Here is a 22,585-nt window from a genome sequence, read left to right as displayed (position 1 = left end):
GAACACAGACTTGCTCTTTCACATGTGCCAAGAAATGAGCCATGAGCCGTTTGTTTCTGGAGCACTTAACTCTAAGCGAAGCTTTTTCGCGCAGATGTCTTGGGGTATTGATTCCTGCCTTTCCCATTTACTCCTTCAGCTGCCTATACTGTGTTTGAATAACAGGGCACAGATGGTCATCTATCTTCTGTCTTTTCAGGGACCACTCCAGTCTCTGATGGTGTCTTCAGGAACGTGTCGGTGGCGTACACCAGGAGTCCCTAACCTTCTTGGGCCTGCAGGCACCATTGGGCTTCTGACACAGTGTGGCGGGCGCAGCTGTAAAAACAGCTGTGCAAAATAGCAACATTTTTTTTAAAAAAAAAATCTGCATAGCCAATCAGAAGCCTCACTGGGCAAAAGTTCCACCTGACCCTACCCACTTAAAGATGTGGTGGGCACCAGGAAAGGTGTTGGTGGGAGTGCCATGGCGCTCACAGGCACTGCGTTGGGGACCCCTAGTGTGTATACACGCACACACAGTTGGTTAAGCTTCAGAGTAAACCTGCTGTCCCTAAAAGGACAGACTTCATGACTTGGGCAAACATATGTTTGGCATAGCTGGAGCACCACTTGGAAGGCTGGTGGAGATGAAAATGTTAACCGTGTGGGAAGTCTCTTGCACACTGGGAATGTTAAGAGTGGAAGAATGGGGGAGGGATGGTGGCTCAGAGGTAGAGCATCTGCTTGGTAAGCAGAAGGTCCCAGGTTCAATCCCCGGCATCTCCAACTAAAAAGGGTCCAGGAAAGTAGGCGTGAAAAACCTCAGCTTGAGACCCTGGGGGCCAGACTGAGTAGACAATACTGACTTTGGTGGACCGAGGGTCTGATTCAGTAGAAGGCAGCTTCATATGAACTGCTGGGGGCAGAGGAAATTGCCCAGGAACCGAATGTGGTCCTTTCATGGCTCTCAGGTTCTCAGATATTTCTGGCTTGCTTGCCAATCAATCCCTTTTTTCTCTCCTGTGCCCCAATTACAGCCAGAGTTTCACTCTGACCCGCTCCACTGCTTTTGTCTGCGCTTTTGGAAGGGAGATCCTGTTGTGTGCCGCTCCGTGAACGTCCGTGCAAACCAGGAAATTGAAACAGTTGGGCATATTCTGCTTCACTGCCCCTTTTGTGACAATGTCTGATAATGCACTTATTTTTCCTATCCTCGAAAAAGAAAAGAAAAAACAACCCTGGAAGACGGAAGGAATGGAATACCTCCTTCTAACCAGGGCTCTTTTTGTAGCAGGAACTTCTTTGCGTATTAGGCCACACCCCCTTGATGTAGCCAATCCTCCTGGAGCTTACAGTAGACCCTGTGCTAAGAGCCCCGTAAGCTCTTGGAGGATTGACCGCACCAGGGGTGTGTGGCCTAATACGCAAAGGAGTTCCTGCTACAAAAAACCCCCCTGCTTCTAACCGTCTTCGACTCTGGAACTACAGATAAGAGTTGTTGGATTCTGAACAGTTACTAGAGCTTAACTGTGGTTTGGTGCTGATTTAATGAGGCATATTTGCTGTTTTTTGTATTTTGTTTCATAACGGTTTTCCCTTAAACTTATTTGCTAATGTGCTTTTGATGTTGCTGGGCTGTGATGGTAGTAATATATCGCTCTCGTGTGCGATCTGCCTTCTGGCAATACCTGACTTGGGTGCCGCTCTTTCCCTTGTGTCAGGAATGCCAGAGCATGGACTCGGAGCGCGCCCGGCTGCGTGAGCAACTGAAACAGGTGAAGGCAAGAGAGCTGCGTCAGCTGCAGGACTGCACAGAGCTGGAGGAGGAGAACATCTCCCTGCAGAAGCAGGTCTCCGTGCTCAAGGGCAGCCAGGTATTGGCCAGCGCCTGTGCCCAAGTGGTCTAAAACTGGCAACAGGACCTGTCCTTCAGCGACTGGGGACCTGATTTGAAAGCTAACACGACTCATATAGGGGCTAACACTTGGCAGTTGTACGCGGATTGTTGCCACCTTCTAGGTGGGCAGGGATTGTTTTGTAGAAAATAGGTGGTGGAGCTCATCCAGGGATTGTTATGCAGCTGCATCTAGTATTCAGTGGACAAGGTGTGGGGGAGGAGGGGGAGCCCTCAGAAAGGTTCAGGAGTTGTGCTCCTGTGAGCTCCCGCTGAATCCGAGGCCTGCAGGTGGGTTTGGCAACAAAAGTGAGACTCATTGTGGGGCTGGGGGGGGGGAGATAAGGAAGGCACTGCCCCTGTGAAAATCGTCCTATAACTCAACACTTCAAACACACTCAGAACACAATATTCATTATTGTACAAACAGCGGAATAATTAATGAACAATCCACCGGATCTGCGTTGAGTGAATGGAGGAAAAAAGCATGAATGGACTCGGCTGTTAAGTACCGCTAAGGACTTTGTGTTATACGTTTGACCCTTTACCTGTTCTACCTTATCCGTAGATTGTCAGTTATTCTGCTGTTTGTACAGTAATGAATATTAGTAAGTTTGTGTTCTGAGTGCGTTTGAAGTGTTAAGATGAGTTATAGGACGATTTTTCACGGGGGCAGTGCCTTCCTTATCTCCCCATCTCCAAACGACAGATCAGTTCCCTTGGAGACAGTGGCTGTTTTGGAGGGTGGGATTTATTGCTTTATGCCCCACCGAGGTCCCTTTCCAGGCTGCACCCCCAAATCACCAGGAACCTTCCTAACTTGGGGGTTGCGACCATATTGGTTCGTGGCTCTTTGCCGACCCTTGCTTGGCTTATGGGCAGAAGAAGGGACAGTGGCTTGGCGGTTGTCCTGAAATCGGTATGTCTAATCAAAAGCGGGCTTACGAGGCTCCTCCTGTGCATGCATGTTTTTCCCACTGCTGTCCTGTGATCTTGTTCTCTCGTCTCGATGTGCAAGATTTTTTTAAAAGCACGTGAAATATGGCTTGGCAGCTGCCAGGTCTTGGCACAAGAGTGCCTTGCCAGGGCTTGTTCCGTGGTTGAAAGTGGTGCCCTAGAGCAGGGGTGGCCAACGGTAGCTCTCCAGATGTTTTTTTTTTTTGCCTACAACTCCCATCAGCCCCAGCCATTGGCCATGCTGGCTGGGGATGATGGGAGTTGTAGGCAAGAAACATCTGGAGAGCTTCCATCGGCCACCACTGCCCTAGAGGAGCTGGTCAAAAGACCTGGTTGGATTGGAAATAGCTTGCTACCTGCAGGATATCAAGGTGGTTGACTTTAAAGCTCTGCATGACTTGGCATCAGGGTATTTAAAGGACAGTCTTCCCCCACATGTTCCCACCTGGGAATTAAGGTAACAGGAAAAGGTTATTCTGACTGGGAGGAGGTGGTGGCTACAAGCATAGACAGCTTCAAGAGGGGGTTGGATAAGCATATGGAGCAGAGGTCCATCAGTGGCTATTAGCCGCAGTGTATTGTTGGAACTCTCTGTCTGGGGCATAAGAACATAAGAGAAGCCATATTGGATCAAGCCAATGGCCCATGCAGTCCAACACTCTGTGTCACATAAGAACATAAGAGAAGCCATGTTGGATCAAGCCAATGGCCCATGCAGTCCAACACTCTGTGTCACATAAGAACATAAGAGAAGCCATGTTGGATCAAGCCAATGGCCCATGCAGTCCAACACTCTGTGTCACAGAAGAACGTAAGAGAAGCCATGTGGGACCAGGCCAATGGCTCATCCAGTCCAACACTCTGTGTCACATAAGAACATAAGAGATGCCATGTTGGATCAGGCCAGTGGCCCATCCAGTCCAACACTCTGCGTCACATAAGAACATAAGAGAAGCCATGTTTGATCAAGCCAATGACCCATCCAGTCCAACACTCTGCGTCACATAAGAACATAAGAGAAGCCATGTTGGATCAGGCCAATGGCCCATCCAGTCCAACACTCTGTGTCAAACAGTGATAAAAAAAACCCAAGTGCCATCAGGAGGTCCACCAGTGGGGCTAGAAGCCCTCCCACTGTGCACCTCCAAGCACCAAGAATACAGAGCATCACTGCCCCAGACAGGGAGTTCCAACAATATGCTGTGGCTAATAGCCACTGATGGACCTCTGCTCTATATGTTTATCCAACCCCCTCTTGAAGCTGTCTATGCTTGTAGCCACCACCTCCTCCCAGTCAGAATAACCTTTTCCTGTTACCGTAATTCCCAGGTGGGAGCATATGGGGGAAGACTGTCCTTTAAAAACCCTGATACCAAGCCATGCAGGGCTTTAAAGTCACTCTTCCACCAGTTAATCACCCTTTGGGTGAAGAAGTACCTCCTTTTATCCATTCTAACCCGACTGCTCAGCAATTTCATTGAATGCCCACGAGTTCTTGTATTGTGAGAAAGGGAGAAAAGTACTTCTTTCTCTACCTTCTCCATCCCATGCATTATCTTGTAAACCTCTCTCATGTCACCCTGCAGTCGACGTTTCTCCAAGCTAAAGAGCCCTAAGTGTTTTAACCTTTCTTCATAGGGAAAGTGTTCCCAACTTTTAATAATTCTAGTTGCCCTTTCTTGGACTTTTTTCAATGCTATAATATCCTTTTTGAGTTGCGGTGACCAGTGATGCTTTGTGCTCTTAGTGCTTGGGGTGGGGCACAGTGGGAGGGCTTCTAGCCTCACTCGTGGACCTCCTGATGGCGCTTGGGTTTTTTGGCCACTGTGTGACACAGAGTGTTGGACTGGATGGGCCACTGGCCTGATCCAACGTGGCTTCTCTTATGACTGTCCAAAGAAGCTTCTTTGATGGTTGGGCATATGGGACAGGGCCTTTTCAGTGACAGGCCCCCTGATTACAGAACAGCCTCTAGGGAAGTGTGCCTACTCCCCTCACTTTCAATCTTGAGAAGCAACTGAAGATGATTGTAGTCAGGAGTATATTTGGTTTAAGTCTCTACTTGTCCTAAATTGTGAGTTTACATTTAAAAAAAAAATTAATAGGGGTTTTAAAAACCTGTTTCATTTTATGTGTTGCAAGCTGCCATGAGCCCCGTAAGGAAGAAACGTAGCTAATGTTTCAAAGAAGTGATAAATCAGATTACATGTAGACCTGGAAGGAGAAGCTTGCTACTGGCGCTGACCACAAATCTCATCCCTCGCCCAGGTGGAGTTTGAGAGCGTCAAACGTGCGCTCAGCTGCCGGGAGGAGGAGCTGGTGCTTGCGGGCAGCCAGCTGTCGGAACTGGGGCGCCTGCGGGATCTGGCAGAGCACCAGCTGCAGGAGGCGCTGGAGACCCTGCAGGCAGAGCGGGAGCAGAAGCAGGAGCTGCGGCGGGAGCTGGCCGCCTGCTCCCGGGGGCCCCATGCCTCGCCCAACAGCTTGCAGGCCAACCTGGAGGAGCTGAGCTACAGCCAGGCGGAAGGCGAGGAACAGGACAGCGGCTTCGCCAACGGCAGCACCCTGGGGGACGGCCTGGCCTCCGCGGCCCACTGCAGCCGGCCCGCCCCGAGCCTTGTGGCGGACCTCTTCAGCGAGCTCAGCCTAGCGGAGATCCACAAGCTGCAAGAGCAGCTGCTCCAGGTGAGGGGGGTCGAAAAGGGGGCCGTGATCGGTGTGCCTTGAGCCACGGGGAGGAGCTGTGGGATTCTGGGATCAGCAGCGGAACTGCATTCCTCTTGGACGGTGCAGCTGCCTGTGTTGTGATGGAACACCAAGACAAGTTCCAAGCTCTGATCCTGAGAATTAGTGTGGAGGTCCAGCAGATCCAAGGAGAAATACTGTATCGAGGGCTTTTTTGGCGTAGTGGCTAAGAGTGCAGACTCTTACCTGGGAGAACCATGTTTGATTTCCCACTCCTCCGCTTGCAGCTGCTGGAGTGACCTTCGGTTTGTCACAAGTTCTCTCAGAGCTGTTCTCTCAAGAGCAGTCTATGTCAAAGGTGTCTCAGCCCCACCCATCTCACAGGGTTTGATTCTCCGCTCCTTCACTTGCAGCTGCTGGAATGGCCTTGGGTCAGCAATCGCTTTTGCAGAGCTGTCCTTGAAAGGGCAGGTTCTGGGAGAACTCTCTCAGCCCCACTTACCTCACAGGGTGTCTGTTGTGGGGGAAGAAGATAAAGGAGACTGTAAGCTGTTCTGAGGCTGTGATTCAGAGAGAAGGGTGGGGTGTAAATCTACGGGGGGGGTTTTGAGCAGGAACACAGAGGAACGCAGTTCTGGCTGGCTTGGCAACAGGGGGTGTGGCTTAATGTGCAAATGAGTTCCTGCTGGGCTGTTTCTACCAAAAAAAGCCCTAACTGTATTTATGCAAATAGAAAATGGGCTTTTCCCCAAGTCTGCCAGCAAAGAAAAGATGGGGTTGTTTCTTTAGGAATACATTTTTTTAATTATTATTATTTATTCAATTTAATTACCATACCAAACCTTTAATGGCATAATAGATTCAGATAAAAATACACAGGATATAAAAATTTAAACATTGGAGATAAAATCAAGATAAAACCGAGCTTACAGATGCATTCAAACATGGTCAGAATTAAATTTAAGGATGTCAGCCAGAATTCAATTTAATTAATTGCCCTATCCCAACTAATGCCAGGCTCAGGGCAACGCACAGCATACTTTAAAACAATAAAAAAACAGCACACTAAACCAATTAAGGATATAGCCCAAGACGGCTCCCTGTAAATTTTTCTGCATTCTGGACTTGCAATGCGTTGGGGGGTGGGGTGGTTCAAAAACCTGACGTTTCTGCTCTGAAGAAGTGTGCCTGCGCACACAAGCTGATACCCAGAATTCAGCTTCACTGGTCTTAAAGGTGTCACCGGACTCAAAAATTTGTTTTGTTCCTTTAGACCAACATAGCTACCCACCTGAATCCATTTTTAAAAACTTGGAATTTAAAACCACTGCTCAAGACTTCTAATAAACCTAACCAAATGCAGTCCTAAATAAATAAAAAAAAAAGTCTTCAACTGCCTCCGGAAGATCACAAGGGAGGGGGCCAGGCATGTCTCCCCAGAGAGGTGGTTCCAGAAGCGTGGGGCTGCCACCAAAAAAGGCCCTGTCTCACATACCCATCAAATGAGCTGCTTTGGTGGATGGGACGGACAGGAGGGCCTCTCCCTTGATCTTAGCCAGTTTGGTGTAGTGGTTAAGTGTGCGAACTTTTATTTGGGAGAACTGGGTTTGATTCCCCACTCCTCCACTTGCAGCTGCTGGAATGGCCTTGGGTCAGCCATAGCTCTTGCAGGAGTTGTCCTTGAAAGGGCAGCTTCTGGGAGAGCTCTCTCAGCCCCATCCACCACACAGGGTGTCTGTTGTGGCGGGAGAAGATATAGGAGATAGTAAGCTGCTCTGAGACTCTGATTCAGAGAGAAGGGCGGGGTATAAATCTGCAGTCTTCTTAATTCAGGGGCAGGAAAGTATGGAAGAAAATAGTCCTTCAGATACCCCCATCCCAAGCCATGCAGGCCTAACTTAGTAAAAGGTAAAGGTAGTCCCCTGTGCAAGCACCAGTCGTTTCTGACTCGGGTGACATTGCTTTCACAGCGTTTTCATGGCAGACTTTACAGAGTGGTTTGCCATTGCCTTCCCCAGTCATCTACGCTTTCCCCCCAGCAAGCTGGGGACTCATTTTACCAACCTCGGAAGGATGGAAGGCTGAGTCAACCTTGAGCCAGCTACCTGAACCCAGCTTCCACCGGGATCGAACTCAGGTCGTGAGCAGAGAGCTCAGACTGCAGCACTGCAGCTTTACCACTCTGTGCCACGGGGCTCTTAGGGCTAACTTACAGGTCTATATAAATGGTAAACTTGAAGGGGATCCTTTTACATTCAGGCTGCTCCTCCATCGGGGTTGATACCGTACCCCCTGGATATCGGGTGTCGGAATGCTAGAGGCGTTGGTCCTGTTTGCGTGTGTGAGAGAGAAAGAGAAGGCATCAGCCTTGAGCTGAGCGTGTCTCTGTTGCCTGCCGGGTTCGTAGCAGGAAGCCACTAAAAGTTATTCTGAGCAGCCGCACATCCTACCCAGCTGGCGTCAGGGCTCTCACCTGGCCCTGCTCTGCCTTCCCCACCCCCACTGCCCCAGGCTGCCCAGCTGTGCAGAAGATTAGCGGGGCCACCTGCTAGGCCAGCCTGTTCTTGCAGAAGCAGATTTGGAAGCTGCACTGACCTCGCTGATAGAGGCACGTCCCCCTCCTTCTCAGGTTCTCTAGAGCAGCATTCCCCAACCTTTTTGGCACCAGGGACCGGTTTTGTGGAAGGCAATTTTTCGTCTGTTGTGGGGGAGGAAGATGAAGAAGATTGTGAGCCGCTCTGAGATTCGGAGGGGAGGGGGGCAGTGGTTTCGGGATGATACAATTGTGCACTTTATTTCGGTGCGGTGGTGACGTGCATGGCACGGACTCTTATCTGAGAGAACCAGGTTTGATTCCCCTCTCCTCCATTTGCAGCTGCTGGAACAGCCTTGAGTCAGCCATAGCTCTCTTAGAGCTGTTCTTGAAAGGGCAGCTTCTGAGAGTGCCATCTCTCAGCCCCACCCACCTCACAGGGTGTCCGTTGTGGGGAGAGGAAGGGAAGGTGATTGTGAGCCACTCTGAGGTGTAGTGGTGAAGCACACAGACTCTTAACTGGGAGAACCAGGCTTGATTCCCCACTCCCCCACTTGCAGCTGCTGGAACGGCCTTGGGTCAGCCATAGCTCTCGCAGAGCTGTCCTTGAAAGGGCAGCTTCCGGGAGAGCTCTCTCTCAGCCCCACCCACTCACAGGGGGTGTCTGTTGTGGGGGAGGAAGATGAAGAAGATTGTGAGCCGCTCTGAGATTCGGAGTGGAGGGCGGATATAAATCCAATGTTGTCTTTTTACTACTACATTGTAATATATAATGAAATAATTATACAACTCACTGCCCGGTTGCTTACAGGCCACAGACTTGGAAGACAGAAATCCTAAGTCCCGAATAGCACTGAAACGAAGCAGGAACTTGAAACGTCATTAATAATTTTTTCCATTTATTTTGTTTTATTCGTGATACATGGGGCCCAGCTTGCAAAGGGCATTAAAGATCCGTAACCAGTAGCTTGCATTGAACACAGAAACAGACTGGCAGCCAACACAGCAGTTTCAGCAGATAGCCCCCTCACAAATGTTGGTCTGCTGCATTCTGGGCCAATTGTTGCTTTGGGGCTGTCTTCAAGGGCAGCCCCATGCAGCACACGTTGCAGTAGTCCAGCTGGGAGGTTCCAGAAGCTCGGATCAGCCTGGCCCAGATGGGTTGAGGCTACGTAACGAGGGGAGTTGGGAAATCGAAGGCTCTCCTGGCCACCAGGTGTAGTCTGAAAGAGTGCCTTTAACGCGTGCAGCTTGCCCCCCCGTTTTCTGGCATGTCTCCTTTGCTTGTGTCCCCAGGCAGAAAACGAGAAGACCTCCCTGGCTTCCGACCTGCAGGAACTGAAGACGCAGCTCACCACCACCAAGGAGGCCCTGGCTCAGCAGCAGCTGCGCAACAGCCGGGACGCGCCGCACTGTCAGGCCTTGGAGGCCGGCCCTCACCGAGACAGGACCTCACCGAGACAGTCGCTCCAGGAGAGGGAGGACTGCTGCGAGGCGGTGAAGAAGGCCCAGCTGACTGCCCAAAGGGAGAAGGAGGTGGCTGCCCAGCTGGAAGTGGACTTGAGGGTTGCCCGCAGGATCGCCCTGGAGTGCCAGTCACGCCTGGCTCAGGTCCAGGAGGAGCTCCTGGGCTTCTCGGAGGAGCTGGCGGGGCTGTACCACCATGTCTGCACCTGCCACAGCATCACCCCGCAGCGGGTGGTCTTGGATTACTACCGGGAGGGCCGCGGAGCCCAGAGCGCGCGCCGGAGGTGGTCTTCCAGGAAGCCAGAGGTGGGCAGCAGCGGTGACCGGTCTCCCAGCAGCAGCCCTGGCTCACCCTGCGGCTTGGAGCCCCTCCACTCGGCCAGCCTGACGGGCGTCCTGCGGGAGCAGCTGGGGCACCTGCAGGTGGCGCTGTCCCTTGCGCTCCAGCAGAGCCCCGCGGGGCACGGGGCGGAACTGGAGCGGGACCAGGAGACGCTGGTGGAGGAAGTGCTGAAGCTGAAGTCCCTGCTGAGCACCAAGCGGGAGCAGATCGCCACCCTGCGCACGGTCCTGAAGGCCAACAAGCAGGTAGGCGAGGAGGAAGCTTTGCCCGGAGGGGGGTGGTGCTCGGTGGGGGGCAGCTGTGCTCAGTTCTCCACCCTGGGGGAGGAGATGTGAGCACGTGGCCAGGTTTGAGAGCCAGTCTCTGTTGTGACGGCAAATGTTGGCACAGAAGATGGTCCTGCCCCACTGTTGGTATAGGGCAGGTGTGTCAAACATGCAGCACGGGGGCCGAATCAGGCCCCCGGAGGGCTCCTATCAGGCCCCTGAGCAACTGGCTGTCATCTGCTTCCTTCTCCCTCTCTTACTTCCTTCTGCATCACAGCTTGCTTTGCCAGGCTTGCTCAAGTGCACAGGAGCTACAGAGCAAAGCCTCTATTTTCTCCATTGGCTGAGGCTCCTCCCCCAGGGAGGAATGGAGGTGGAGGGAGAGCTTTCTTTGCCAGACTTGCTCAACAGCAAAAAAGCTACAGAGCAAAGCCTCAATTTTCTCCATTGGCTGAGGCTCCTCCCTTGGGGATGAAGGGAGGGAGGCAGGGTTTGCTTTGCTAGGCTCTGTCAATTGCACAGCAGAGTTACTGAGCCAAGCCTCTCTTCCTTCTGTTGGCTGAGGCTCCTCTCCCTTCTGGTCCCCTGGGGAAGGAAGGAAAGAGCCAAAGCTTCCTTTGCCCAAATACAAAGAAAGCACCTTGAAGACCAACGAGTGCTAATGTTTTAAGGGTTTTTTAAAAAAACAAATCTTCAGTTGTGTTTGTCTGTGTCCTTTATAAAAGCTATATCTCTGCTACCTAATCTTAAATGGGCACATACATAGTCCGGCCCAACGTGGCCCGGCCCGACAAGGTCTCGTTTATGTCAGATCCGGCCCTCATAACAAATGAGTTCGACACCCCTGGTACAGGGAGTAGCAGGAAGAACTCTCGGGCAGCGTTTCCCAGCTTGTGGGTCCTGATCCCAAAGCGAGCGAGGCAGCTAGGTTCAAATCCAGTAGCACGTTAGAGGCCAAACGAAGTGTTCACGATACGAGCTTAAGAGAGAGTCAAAAGCTCTGTGTGTCAAACAGCAGTCGGAATGGATATAAGAACCCGTAGGGTTTTCAGGGTAGGAGAGGACTGGAGATGATTTGCCCTTGCCTGCCTCTGCGTAGCCAGCCTGCACTCCCTTGGTGAGCTCTTATCCAAGTAACAACCGGAGGTGACCCTGTTTAGCTTCCATAAGTTGACGAGGTCAGGCTAGGCTGGGCCGTCCAGCTCAAGGAAAGAGATGGACAGAGGTGGTTTGCCATTGCCTGCCTCTGCGTAGTGACCGTGGACTTCTTTGATGGTCTCCCATCCGAATACCGGCCAAGGCCGACAGCTTAGTTTCTGAGATGTGACAAGATCTGGCTAGCCTGGGCCATTCACGTTCACAGGTGGTTTGCTATTGCCTGCCTCTACACAGCGTCCCTGTTTGAGCCAGTTTGGTGTAGCGGTTAAGTGTGCGGACTCTTATCTGGGAGAACCGGGTTTGATTCCTCACTCCTCCGTTTGCAGCTGCTGGAATGGCCTTGGGTCAGCAATAGCTTTCATCGAAGCTTTCATCAAAGCAGTCCTTGAAAGGGCAACTTCTGTCAGAGCTCTCTCAGCCCCATCTACCTCACAGGGTGTTTGTTGTGGGGGGGGGGGAGGTAGAGGAGATTGTGACCGCTCTGAGATTCAGAGTATAAGGCAGGATATAAATCCAAAATCATCATCATCTTCTTATCTGGGAGAACCAGGTTGGATTCCTCACGCCTCCACTTGCAGCTGCTGGAATGGCCCTGGGTCAGCCAGAGCTCTTGCAGAGCTGTCCTTGAAAGGGCAACTTCTGTCAGAGCTCTCTCAGCCCCACCTACCTCATGGGGTGTTTGTTGGGGGGGGGGGAAGGTAGAGGAGATTGTGACTGCTCTGAGACTCTGAGATTCAGAGTATAAGGCAGGATATAAATCCAAAATCATCATCATCTTCTTATCTGGGAGAACCAGGTTTGATTCCTCACGCCTCCACTCGCAGCTGCTGGAATGGCCTTGGGTCAGCCAGAGCTCTCGCAGAGCTGTCCTTGAAAGGGCAACTTCTGTCAGAGCCCTCAGCCCCACCTACCTCACAGGGGAGATAATGGCGATTGTGAGCTGCTCTGAGATTCAGAGTATAGGGCGGGATATAAATCCAGTATCATCTTCCCTGGACTTCCTTGTTCTCTCATCTGTATGCTAGCCAGAGCTGACCTCACTTAGTTCCGAGATCTGACCCTGCCTACCCTGATCGTTCAGATCAGGGCCTCCAGTATGCCTCTTCAAGAAATGGGCTTTCGTTTTTGCTTCTTCCTGATCTTTGCTCACGTTGGCGAACCAGACTGCAAACCTTTCGTCTCCAGTTTGGGGACGGTTTGGGGACCCAGTCAAACCCTTGTAGGCACTGCCAAACATTTCCTGCCCGACCGCTGCTGGGCAGCCATCCCAGAGTTGGGACAAGGATATTTTTTTTTCTTTGATGCTTGACTTGGAAACGACAAAGCAACCCAGCATGGCTGTTGAACGTCTCTGGCCAGATGGCAGTGCCTGTCCATTGTATTTCCCAGTTTGACTGTCGCTCTAAAATTCTCTCTCTCTCGCTCTCCAGAGTTAAACTGAGGATTCTCTAAAGTGAATTGAAATGTCCCATATCTCAAACAAAGGTTACGGTATTTCAAAGCATATTTCCTCCTATCCCTTCATAGGGTTCCTCACAATAGCAGTTTTGGAGTGGAGTCTTAACTTCTTCCCCCTCCAATCTATAATTTTTAAAACGAACTTGCTGTGAAATGAAGTATTCCAGAGGTGGCCAAAGCGCAGCTCGGGAGCCACAGGTGGCTCTTTCACACATACTTTGTGGCTCTTGAACCCCCACTGTCCCATCGGCTGACTTGGGGGTTCTCTCTTTAAATCACTTCGCCAAGCCAGTAGAATAAACGTCAGATGTTTGAGAGCCACAAAAACAGGAAAGCAAATAGATGGGGGGAGGTGGAGAGAAAGCAACTTTAAATGCATTTTTCAAGCAACTTTAAATGCTTTGAGAGCCACACATCACCTACCTGGTCCTTTTAACTGGAGATGCCAGGGTCTCAGGTCGACGTCTTACCACCTCCTGCCTGGTCCTTTTAACTGGAGATGCTGGGAATTGAACCTGGAGCCTTCTGCATGCCAAGCAGAGGCTCTACCACTAAGCCAGGGTCTCAGGTCAAGGTCTTTCCCATCCCCTCCTGCCTGCTCCTTTTATCTGGAGATGCTGGAGGTTGAACCTGGGACCTTCTGCATGCCAGGCAGATGCTCTACCAGTGAGCCACAGCCCCTCTTGCCTTGAAAGCCCTACAAGCTCGCCGTAAGTCAGCTGCAACTTGATCCCACTTTCTGTGCCTTGGCCTGGATGGCCCAGGCTAGTCAGATCTCAGAAGCTAAGCAGGGTCAGCCCTGGTGAGAACCAGGCCCCGTAGCCAGAAAATTCCATATTGGGGGGAGGGGGCACGGGAAAAAATTTGGATGTAGGGCCCCCTCTCTGGCCCCGCACCCCTCCGCACAGCACCTCCCTCCCAACTCACCAACATGGCGAAACAGTGAAAAACTTCCGGGGCTATTTCAAGGCACCTGCCCGCCGATCACGTGACCAACGGGAAAAGCCGCTCCAAGGCCAGCGGTTCCTACGCCGGCTTTCCGGTGCACTCAGCAAGTTTCCACTGCACCCAGCGCTGAATTTGCTGTGTGTGGCGGAAAGCCGGTATACGAACCGCCCGGGCTTGGGGTGGCTTTCCCCTCCGGTCACGTGATCAGCGGGGGGGGGGGGTATGCCTTGAAATAGCCCCTGAAAGCCTGCTTTTCACTGTTTTGCCGTGTTGGTGAGTTGGGAGAGGGGGCACCCGCGGAGTGGGGGGGGGGGCCAGCAAAGCAGTGCAGAGAGCGCGGGGGCTGGGGAACGGAGGGACCATAAAGGCCCAAGGAGGGGTGGGGGGGCCTCCCCCTCCCCCCCATGGCTACGGGCCTGGTGAGGACTTGGATGAGAAACCACCAAGGAAATCCATGCAGAGGCAAGCAGTGGCCAACCACCTCTGCTTTGTGTTGGCTCCCCGGCGCCGGCACTGCATGTACGACGTTAAAAACCACAACACTAAAAAAAAAAAAAACAGTGCAAGAACATTTTGATTTTCATTCTATTGCTGACCTAAGAGCGGCAGTCCTCAAACAGGGACGCTTTAAGGGGACATTACAATGGGAGACTGTTCATTCGCCAGTTCGTAACAATGGACCCCTCCCAGGACTGAATACAGACCTAGGACTCTTGTCTCACTACAGATGCTAATTTTTGCCCCCAAGCGTTTCCCCTCTGCTGTAATCAAGCCGGTTGTAAGGGGCATTGTACCTCTGCGTCCTAAATTCCTTCTTTTCGACACCCCTCCCACCTTCTGCCTGAGATATAAGAATTTGGAGATGTCCATTCTGAATAATATCTGAACAAATCTAATGGGTGGGGCTTCGACTCTTGAAAGCTTTCACCCCCCCAAAATCTTCCTGGTCACTAAGGTGCTATCGGAGTCAAATCTAGCTGTTCTACCACACGCCAACACAGCCTCTGCTCCTCTCTGGCCTTGTAAACCCTTCAGTCAGCGGCAAAATTTCCACAGCTGCTGAGAACAATCTTCTGTCCTGATGTTCCGGTTGCTGACCTGGAAGCAGGGCTTTTTGGGGGGAGGAACACATTTGCATATTAGACCACACCCCCGATGTGGCCAATCCCCCGAGAGTTTACAGGGCTCTTCATACAGGGCCTATGGTAAGCTCCAGAAGGATTGGCTACATCAGGGGTGTGCGGCCCAGGGGTGCAATTCTAGCAGAAACTCCTTTGCATATTAGGCCACTCCCTCCTGATGCAGCCAATCCTCCAAGAGCTTACAGGGCTCTTCGTACAGGGCCTATGGTAAGCTCCAGAAGGATTGGCTACATCAGGGGTGTGCGGCCCAGGGGTGGAATTCCAGCAGAAATCCCTTTGCCTATTAGGCCACTCCCCCCTGATGCAGCCAATCCTCCAAGAGCTTACAGGGCTCTTCGTACAGGGCCTATGGTAAGCTCCAGAAGGATTGGCTACATCAGGGGTGTGCGGCCCAGGGGTGGAATTCCAGCAGAAACCCCTTTGCCTATTAGGCCACTCCCCCCCCTGATGCAGCCAATCCCCCAAGAGTTTACAGGGCTCTTCATACAGGGCCTACTGTCAGCTCCAGGAGGATTGGCTACATCGGGGGGGGGGGGGGTGAGGCCTAATATGCAGAGAAGCTCCTGCTACAAAAACAGCCCTGCCTGGAAGTAAACCCGCTCTTTTGGGTTGACCCCCTCTTTCCCAATCACCCTGTGCTGAGCAAGCAAAAGCCAGGAAAGACCCTCGCCCCGTGCTCACGACAGTGCCGTCCGCAAAGGGGTGGAGCTGGGAACAGGAACGAGGGCGCGCCGGCTTTGGGAGCAGCTGGCCTCCCTTCCAGCCCCCACCATGCCTTTCTCCCTGCAGACAGCCGAGGCGGCCCTCTCCAATCTCAAAAGCCAGTACGAAGGCGAGAAGGTGCTCATGTCGGAGATGATGGCCAAGCTGCGGCACGAGCTCAAAGCCTTGAAGGAAGACGCGGCGACCTTCTGTTCGCTGCGCGCCATGTTTGCCAGCAGGTTAGGAGCCCAGGAGGGCGGGCCCTGGCTGGGGAGGGAGGAGGGCGGCTGGCCCAGATAGAGCGCTTGTGTTCTGCTACCAATGCCGTAAAAGGGGCAGGGCGGTAACGTTTCACAGATCTGCGCTCTTGAGTGTTCTTGACCAGTGGAAACACTCGGCGGAGAAAGAAGAAGAAAGTTTATTGCAGGAGCGGTCAAACTTGCGTTAATGTAAGAGCCACAGAGAATAAACATCAGATGTTTGAGAGCCGCAAGGCAGGAAGGAAGGGCAGAAGGGAATTAATAGATGGGGGAAGTGGAGGTGGAAAGAAAGCATCTTTAAATAAATCCTCCAAGCCACCAGCTGGCTTGGCTTGGAGAAATGATTTAAGGAGAGAAATGCTGGCTGATGGGGTGGTGGGTGCTTCAAGAGCTACACGATGTGTGCGAAAGAGCCAAATTGGAAACGATCAGTCCATATATGTTAGGAGAAGGTGAGCAGTAAATTATCATACAGCACAATGAAGATGTTTAACAGATCCGAGGATCAAGCAGGAATACCAAGCGTAGCTTATGTGGCAACCATTTGGTTGCATTTGATTCTGGGGCAAAAGACAGTGAAGGAAATAAATATGTCAAAACTCTAGATTGGCGTATCCTTAATTGCAGAACGCTGAGAGTAATTTGTGGCAGGTTACAAATTTGCCTCACTGCTTCAGATACAGCTGGAAAGGAAACCAGTGTCCAGTGAAACGTCGTGTGGTTGGTGTGGCAGCAAAAATGGCTGAAATGACCAAGTCCATCCCAAAATTCTGTGGATTGTCACTTTTGGGGGGTGCTGCTCTTTAGCCTCAAAGCCTCTCTGTCTTCCCGATTAGAGCGGTTCCTCAGTGGAACAAGATTCATCGGGAGGTAGTGGGCTCTCCTTTGGAGGTTTCTAAGCAGAGGCGAGATAGCCATCTGACAGCAATGCAGAGCCTGTGAATTGGGCAGATCATGAGAGGAAGGGTTGCATCATAGAATCGTAGAGTTGGAAGGGACCTCCAGGGTCATCTAGTCCAACCGCCTGCACAATGCAGGAAACTCACAAACACCTTCCCCTAAATTCACAGGATCTTCATTGCTGTCAGATGGCCATCTAGCCTCTGTTGAAAAACCTCCAAGGAAGGAGAGCCCACCACCTCCCGAGGAAGCCTGTTCCACTGAGGAACCCCTCTAAACTCACAAATACCTCCCCCTAAATTCACAGGATCTTCACTGCTGTCAGAGGGCCATCTAGCCTCTTTTGAAAAACCTCCAAGGAAGGAGAGCCCACCACCTCCCAAGGAGGAAGCCTGTTCCAATGAGGAACCGCTCTAACAGTCAGGAAGTGCTTCCTAATAGAATCCTAGAGTTGGAAGGGACCTATAGGGTCATCTAGTCCAGCCCCCTGCACAATGCAGGAAACTCACAAGCACCTCCCCCTTAATTCACAGGATCCTTATCCCTGTCAGAGGGCCATCTAGGCTCTGTTTCAAAACCTCCAAGGAAGGAGAGCCCACCACCTCCCAAGGAGGAAGCTTGTTCCACTGAGGAACTGCTCTAAACTCACAAAAACCTCCCCCTAAATTCACAGGATCTTCATTGCTGTCAGATGGCCATCTAGCATCTGTTGAAAAACCTTCAAGGAAGGAGAGCCCACCACCTCCCAAGGAGGAAGCCTGTTCCACTGAGGAACTGCTCTAAACTCACAAATCCCTCCCCCTAAATTCACAGGATCCTCATTGCTGTCAGATGGCCATCTAGCCTCTGTTTCAAAACCTCCAAGGAAGGAGAGCCCACCACCTCCCAAGGAGGAAGCTTGTTCCACTGAGGAACTGCTCTAAACTCACAAAAACCTCCCCCTAAATTCACAGGATCTTCATTGCTGTCAGATGGCCATCTAGCATCTGTTGAAAAACCTTCAAGGAAGGAGAGCCCACCACCTCCCAAGGAGGAAGCCTGTTCCACTGAGGAACTGCTCTAAACTCACAAATCCCTCCCCCTAAATTCACAGGATCCTCATTGCTGTCAGATGGCCATCTAGCCTCTTTTTCAAAACCTCCAAGGAAGGAGAGCCCACCACCTCCCAAGGAGGAAGCCTGTTCCACTGAGGAACTGCTCTAAACTCACAAATCCCTCCCCCTAAATTCACAGGATCTTCATTGCTGTCAAATGGCCATCTAGCCTCTGTTTAAAAACCTCCAAGGGAGGAGAGCCCACCACCTTCCCAGGAGGAAGCCTGTTCCACTGAGGAACTGCTCTAAACTCACAAATCCCTCCCCCTAAATTCACAGGATCCTCATTGCTGTCAGATGGCCATCTAGCCTCTGTTTCAAAACCTCCAAGGAAAGAGAGCCCACCACCTCCCAAGGGAGCCTGTTCCAATGAGGAATCGCTCTGTCAGGAAGTTCTTCCTAATGTTGAACCGGAAACTCTTTTGATTTAATTTCAACCCATTGGTTCTGGTCCTGCCTTCCGGGACCACAGAAAACAATCCCACCACATCCTCTCTATGACAGCCCTTCAGGTACCTGAAGATGGTGATCCTCTCACCTCTCAGCCGCCTCCTCTCCAGGCTAAACATCCCCAGCTCCTTCAACCTTTCCTCATAGGACTTGGTCTCCAGACCCCTCACCATCTTCGTCGCCCTCCTCTGGGACCCATTCCAGCTTGTCGAGATCCTTTTGTGAAAGACAATCAGTGCTTCGTTCTCATGGCCCTTTCTCACATGCCCAGGGAAATGCTGATCACCGCTTTGGGGTCAGGAAGCAGTTTTTCTCCAGGTCGATTTGGCCAGGAATCCTGGAGGTTTTGCCATCTTCTTGGCACGGCGTCAGCAGGTAGCAGGACCACAGAGGTACACAACCAGGAAATAACAAAAATCCTCTCCGTGTGCGAAACAGTTGTTCAAATATAATTGAAAATGTCAACATTTCACGTGCACATTGCAGTAGCACAGTGAAGCAGCCGTCCCATGCAGGCGACCAAATGCTGACAGGAAATTGGCAGTGGTGTTCCCTTAGGACAGTGGCCCGCAACCTCTTTTGGCATCAGGGACCGGTTTTGCGAAAGACAATTTCTCCACAGGCCGGCTGGGGTGTTGGGGTTTTTGTTGCCCCCACACCCCATCCCTGTTGCCCATGGGGGTCTTTAAATAAGGGGCAGGTGAACGTCACTGCGATGCTGCCCCTTCCACATACCCGGGATCCGGGCAAATGAAAAAGGTAGTGCTTCAGAGTGAAGTTGCGGTGCCTCTTTCGTCCACCTGGGACCCGGGCAGGCGAAAGTGGGGGTGCGATGTTTTTGCTTCACTCTGTGGCCCGGTTCCTCACGGGCCGGTACCAGTCCATGGCCCAGGGATTTGGGACCCCTGCCTTAGGAGAATAGAAATTAGAGAGAGCCTGGGATGCAGCGATGAACTGCAGCACCATCACACTACCGTACCTATGCATGAGAAGGACAGGCCCCGACGAAGGATTATCAAGATCCGAAACGAGATTGGACCGGTTCTTTTTTCATTGTTGGACTTTTAATTTATGAATGTTGCTCTGGACAGTAGCAAAGTTGCATCCACAGGATGGTTTCACGGTACTGTTGTGATTTGCACATGAAATGTAGGAATCTTCAGTCACATTTAAATAGCTGCTTTGTACATGGAGAGTATTTTTATCATCATCTTGGCATGGAGCAGGGGTCACTGGGGATGTGCGCGTGTGTGTGGGGGAGGCCTTTGTGAATTTAGTCCATCGTGCAGTGGGTTGGACCAGATGACTCCAGAGGTCCCTTCCAGCTGTTATGATTCGGTGATTCTAGGTGTGACCAGTACGTGACCCAGCTGGACGAGATGCAGCGGCAGCTGGCCGCAGCCGAGGATGAGAAGAAGACGCTGAGCTCCCTGCTGCGCATGGCCATTCAGCAGAAGCTGGCGCTCACCCAGCGCTTGGAGTCCCTGGAGAACCCTGTGGAGGTGCGGGGGGCCAGGCGGAGGCCCCTCCGAACGGCCAAGAGCACCGTGGTAAGGACGAGAGGGGCACAGGGCTCTGTTCAGAAGGGAGGGAGATGATCGGTAGACAAGACTGACTTCAGTGGACTGAGTAGATAAGGCTGACTTGGATGGGCCCAGGGTCTGATTCAGTATAAGGCAGCTTCATATGTTCATATGACACAGACAAACACAACAAAAGATTTTAGGGAGGGCAGGTGGCTCAGCGGTAAAGCATCTGCTTAGTAAGCAGAAGGTCCCAAGTTCAATCCCCGGCATCTCCAACTAAAAAAAAGGGTCCAGGCAAGTAGGCATGAAAAACCTCAGTTTGAGATCCTGGAAAGCCGCTGCCAGTCTGAGTAGACAAGACTGACTTTGATGGACCGAGGGTCTGATTCAGTAGAAGGCAGCTTCATATGTTCATGGGGAGGGACGATGGCTCAGTGGTAGAGCATCTGCTTAGTAAGTAGAAGGTCCCAGGTTCAATCCCCGGCATCTCCAACTAAAAAGGGTCCAGGCAAGTAGGCATGAAAAACCTCAACTTGAGACCCTGGAGAGCTGCTGCCAGTCTGAGAAGACAAGACTGACTTTGATGGACTGAGGGGACTGATTCAGTAGAAGGCAGCTTCATATGTTCATGGGGAGGGACGGTGGCTCAGTGGCAGAGCATCTGCTCGGTAAGCAGAAGGTCCCAGGTTCAATCCCCGGCATCTCCAACTAAAAAGGGTCCAGGCAAAGAGGCGTGAAAAACCTCAGTTTGAGACCCTGGAGAGCCGCTGCCAGTCTGAGAAGACAAGACTGACTTTGATGGACCCAGGGGCTGATTCAGTAGAAGGCCGCTTCATATGTTCATATCGGTAAAGGAGATTGTGAACTTCTCTGAGGTGTAAATTTTCTGGAAATTTTGAAGCTCGGGATAAAAGCCTCAGGTTTTTTTCCATCCCCCCCCCCCCCCCCCCCCGAATAAAACCAGAGATTTTTGGAAAAATTGAAAAAAAGAATGCTACATTAGCACTTCTTTTTTCTTTTCCAGATTGACAGACATTCTGTTACTTTAGGAACATAAAATATGACTATGGGCAATTTTGCTCGGCATGAAATAATCACAACTGGCTTATTAAAAACTATAGTGTATCCAAACAGTCATTACAAACAGAATTTACTTTTTAAATAACATTTATTTGTTATTGCGGCAAATGGAGCAACCATCTCCTGAACTGTTTCCTATTTGAACCACCTTGTCTTAAAATATTTTATTCATCATGTTAAAATGAAACGTTCCATAATCAATTTGTTTCCTTTTCTTTTTTCAGTTTTTTGGAAAGAAACAAAAAAAGGCCTCAGGGAAAAAATCGGGAGGGGGGGGGACGGGTTTTTTCCGAATTTTTCCATTTTTTTCTGGGCCTTCACATCTCTAGCTCTGAGATTCAGAGTGGAGGGCGGGATATAAATCGTCTTTTGTGCCAGCCATGCATGGGTTGCCAGATCTCCGCATCCCATTGGTTGGGGAAAGGGAGGGGGGTCTCCAGCTCCAGGTTGGGAAACTCTTGGGGATTTGGGGGCGCAGCCTGGGGAGGGCAGGGACCTCAGGGGGGGTCTCGTGCTACGGAACCCACCCCTACAAGCATCCCACTTTCTCCAGCGAAACCGATCTCTGTGAGCTGGAGAAGAGCTGTAATTCCAGGGGATCCCCAAGTCCCACCTGGAGGCTGGCATCCCTGAACCTCAGTGGAGCACAAGGCCACAGAGTCCCCCCTCCAAAGCAGCCCTTTCCTCCAGGGGAACTGATCTCTGCAGTCTGGAGAGGAGCTGGAATTCCGGGGGATCCCCAGGTCCCACCTGGAGGCTGGCATCCCTGAACCTCAGTGGGGCACAAGGCCACAGAGTCCCCCCTCCAAAGCAGCCCTTTCCTCCAGGGGAACTGATCTCTGCAGTCTGGAGAGGAGCTGGAATTCCGGGGGATCCCCAGGTCCCACCTGGAGGCTGGCATCCCTGAACCTCAGTGGGGCACAAGGCCACAGAGTCCCCCCTCCAAAGCAGCCCTTTCCTCCAGGGGAACTGATCTCTGTAGTCTGGAGATGAGCTGGAATTCCGGGGATCTCCAGGTCCCACCTGGAGGCTGGCATCCCTGAACCTCAGTGGGGCACAAGGCCACAGAGTCCCCCCTCCAGGGGAACTGATCTCTGCGGTCTGGAGGTGAGCTGGAATTCCGGGGGATCCCCAGGTCCCACCTGGAGGCTGGCATCCCTGAACCTCAGTGGGGCACAAGGCCACAGAGTCCCCCCCCTCCAAAGCAGCCCTTTCCTCCAGGGGAACTGAGCTCTGCAGTCTGGAGATGAGCAGGGGATCCCCAGGTCCCACCTGGAGGCTGGCATCCCTCCCTACAAATGGAGAAGACCTCTCCTGAACTCTTGTCCTCCTTCTTGTCCCCTTCCAGAGATGAGACGATCTGTTCCAGTGCAAGGCATCTACGCAATTCTAACTTGGCGTCTGGAGGGCCATCGGTGTGACTGCAGAACTGCCATCCTTTTTGTTTTGTTTTGCCAATGGGAGGACAGGATCCGCAAGGAGCGCTCTGACTCCCGAGGAAGCCCCTCTGGCCAGCAGTCGCTTCCTTCCCTTCCATGCCTTTGGAAAGACTCGACCTCTCTGGGTTTGGTTCTGGTGCTCTCCTTTTCCCAAAGCGCCTGAAACGTGTTGTGCCTTCGTTAGTTCCAGTGTAAAAGTCACAGTGTCTGCCTTAATGTCCAGGGTCTATTTTGTGTGGACTGGCTTGAGGGGAGGTTGCTTATCTCCCCCTTCCCCCAGGAAAAAAAAAAATTCTTTGTC

At 51.8% G+C, this 22,585-nt stretch overlaps 1 protein-coding gene across 1 annotated transcript in view; it reads left to right on the top strand.

Annotated features, from left to right (window-relative positions):
* LOC132581837 (protein bicaudal D homolog 2-like) overlaps nucleotides 1-19,837 on the top strand; it is a 32,237-nt gene extending 12,400 nt beyond the window's left edge. Inside the window, exons 4-8 of the mRNA XM_060253253.1 lie at nucleotides 1,704-1,856; nucleotides 5,102-5,518; nucleotides 9,348-10,106; nucleotides 15,623-15,774; nucleotides 19,588-19,837. Coding sequence (XP_060109236.1) covers nucleotides 1,704-1,856; nucleotides 5,102-5,518; nucleotides 9,348-10,106; nucleotides 15,623-15,774; nucleotides 19,588-19,837 — 1,731 coding nt within the window. The remainder of the gene's footprint in view (nucleotides 1-1,703; nucleotides 1,857-5,101; nucleotides 5,519-9,347; nucleotides 10,107-15,622; nucleotides 15,775-19,587) is intronic.
* The last annotated feature ends 2,748 nt before the right edge of the window (nucleotides 19,838-22,585 follow it).

The sequence above is a fragment of the Heteronotia binoei genome, chromosome 13 (genome assembly GCF_032191835.1).
Source record: "Heteronotia binoei isolate CCM8104 ecotype False Entrance Well chromosome 13, APGP_CSIRO_Hbin_v1, whole genome shotgun sequence".
Taxonomy (NCBI): Eukaryota; Metazoa; Chordata; class Lepidosauria; order Squamata; family Gekkonidae; genus Heteronotia; species Heteronotia binoei.
This window is presented reverse-complemented; position numbering and strand designations above follow the sequence as displayed.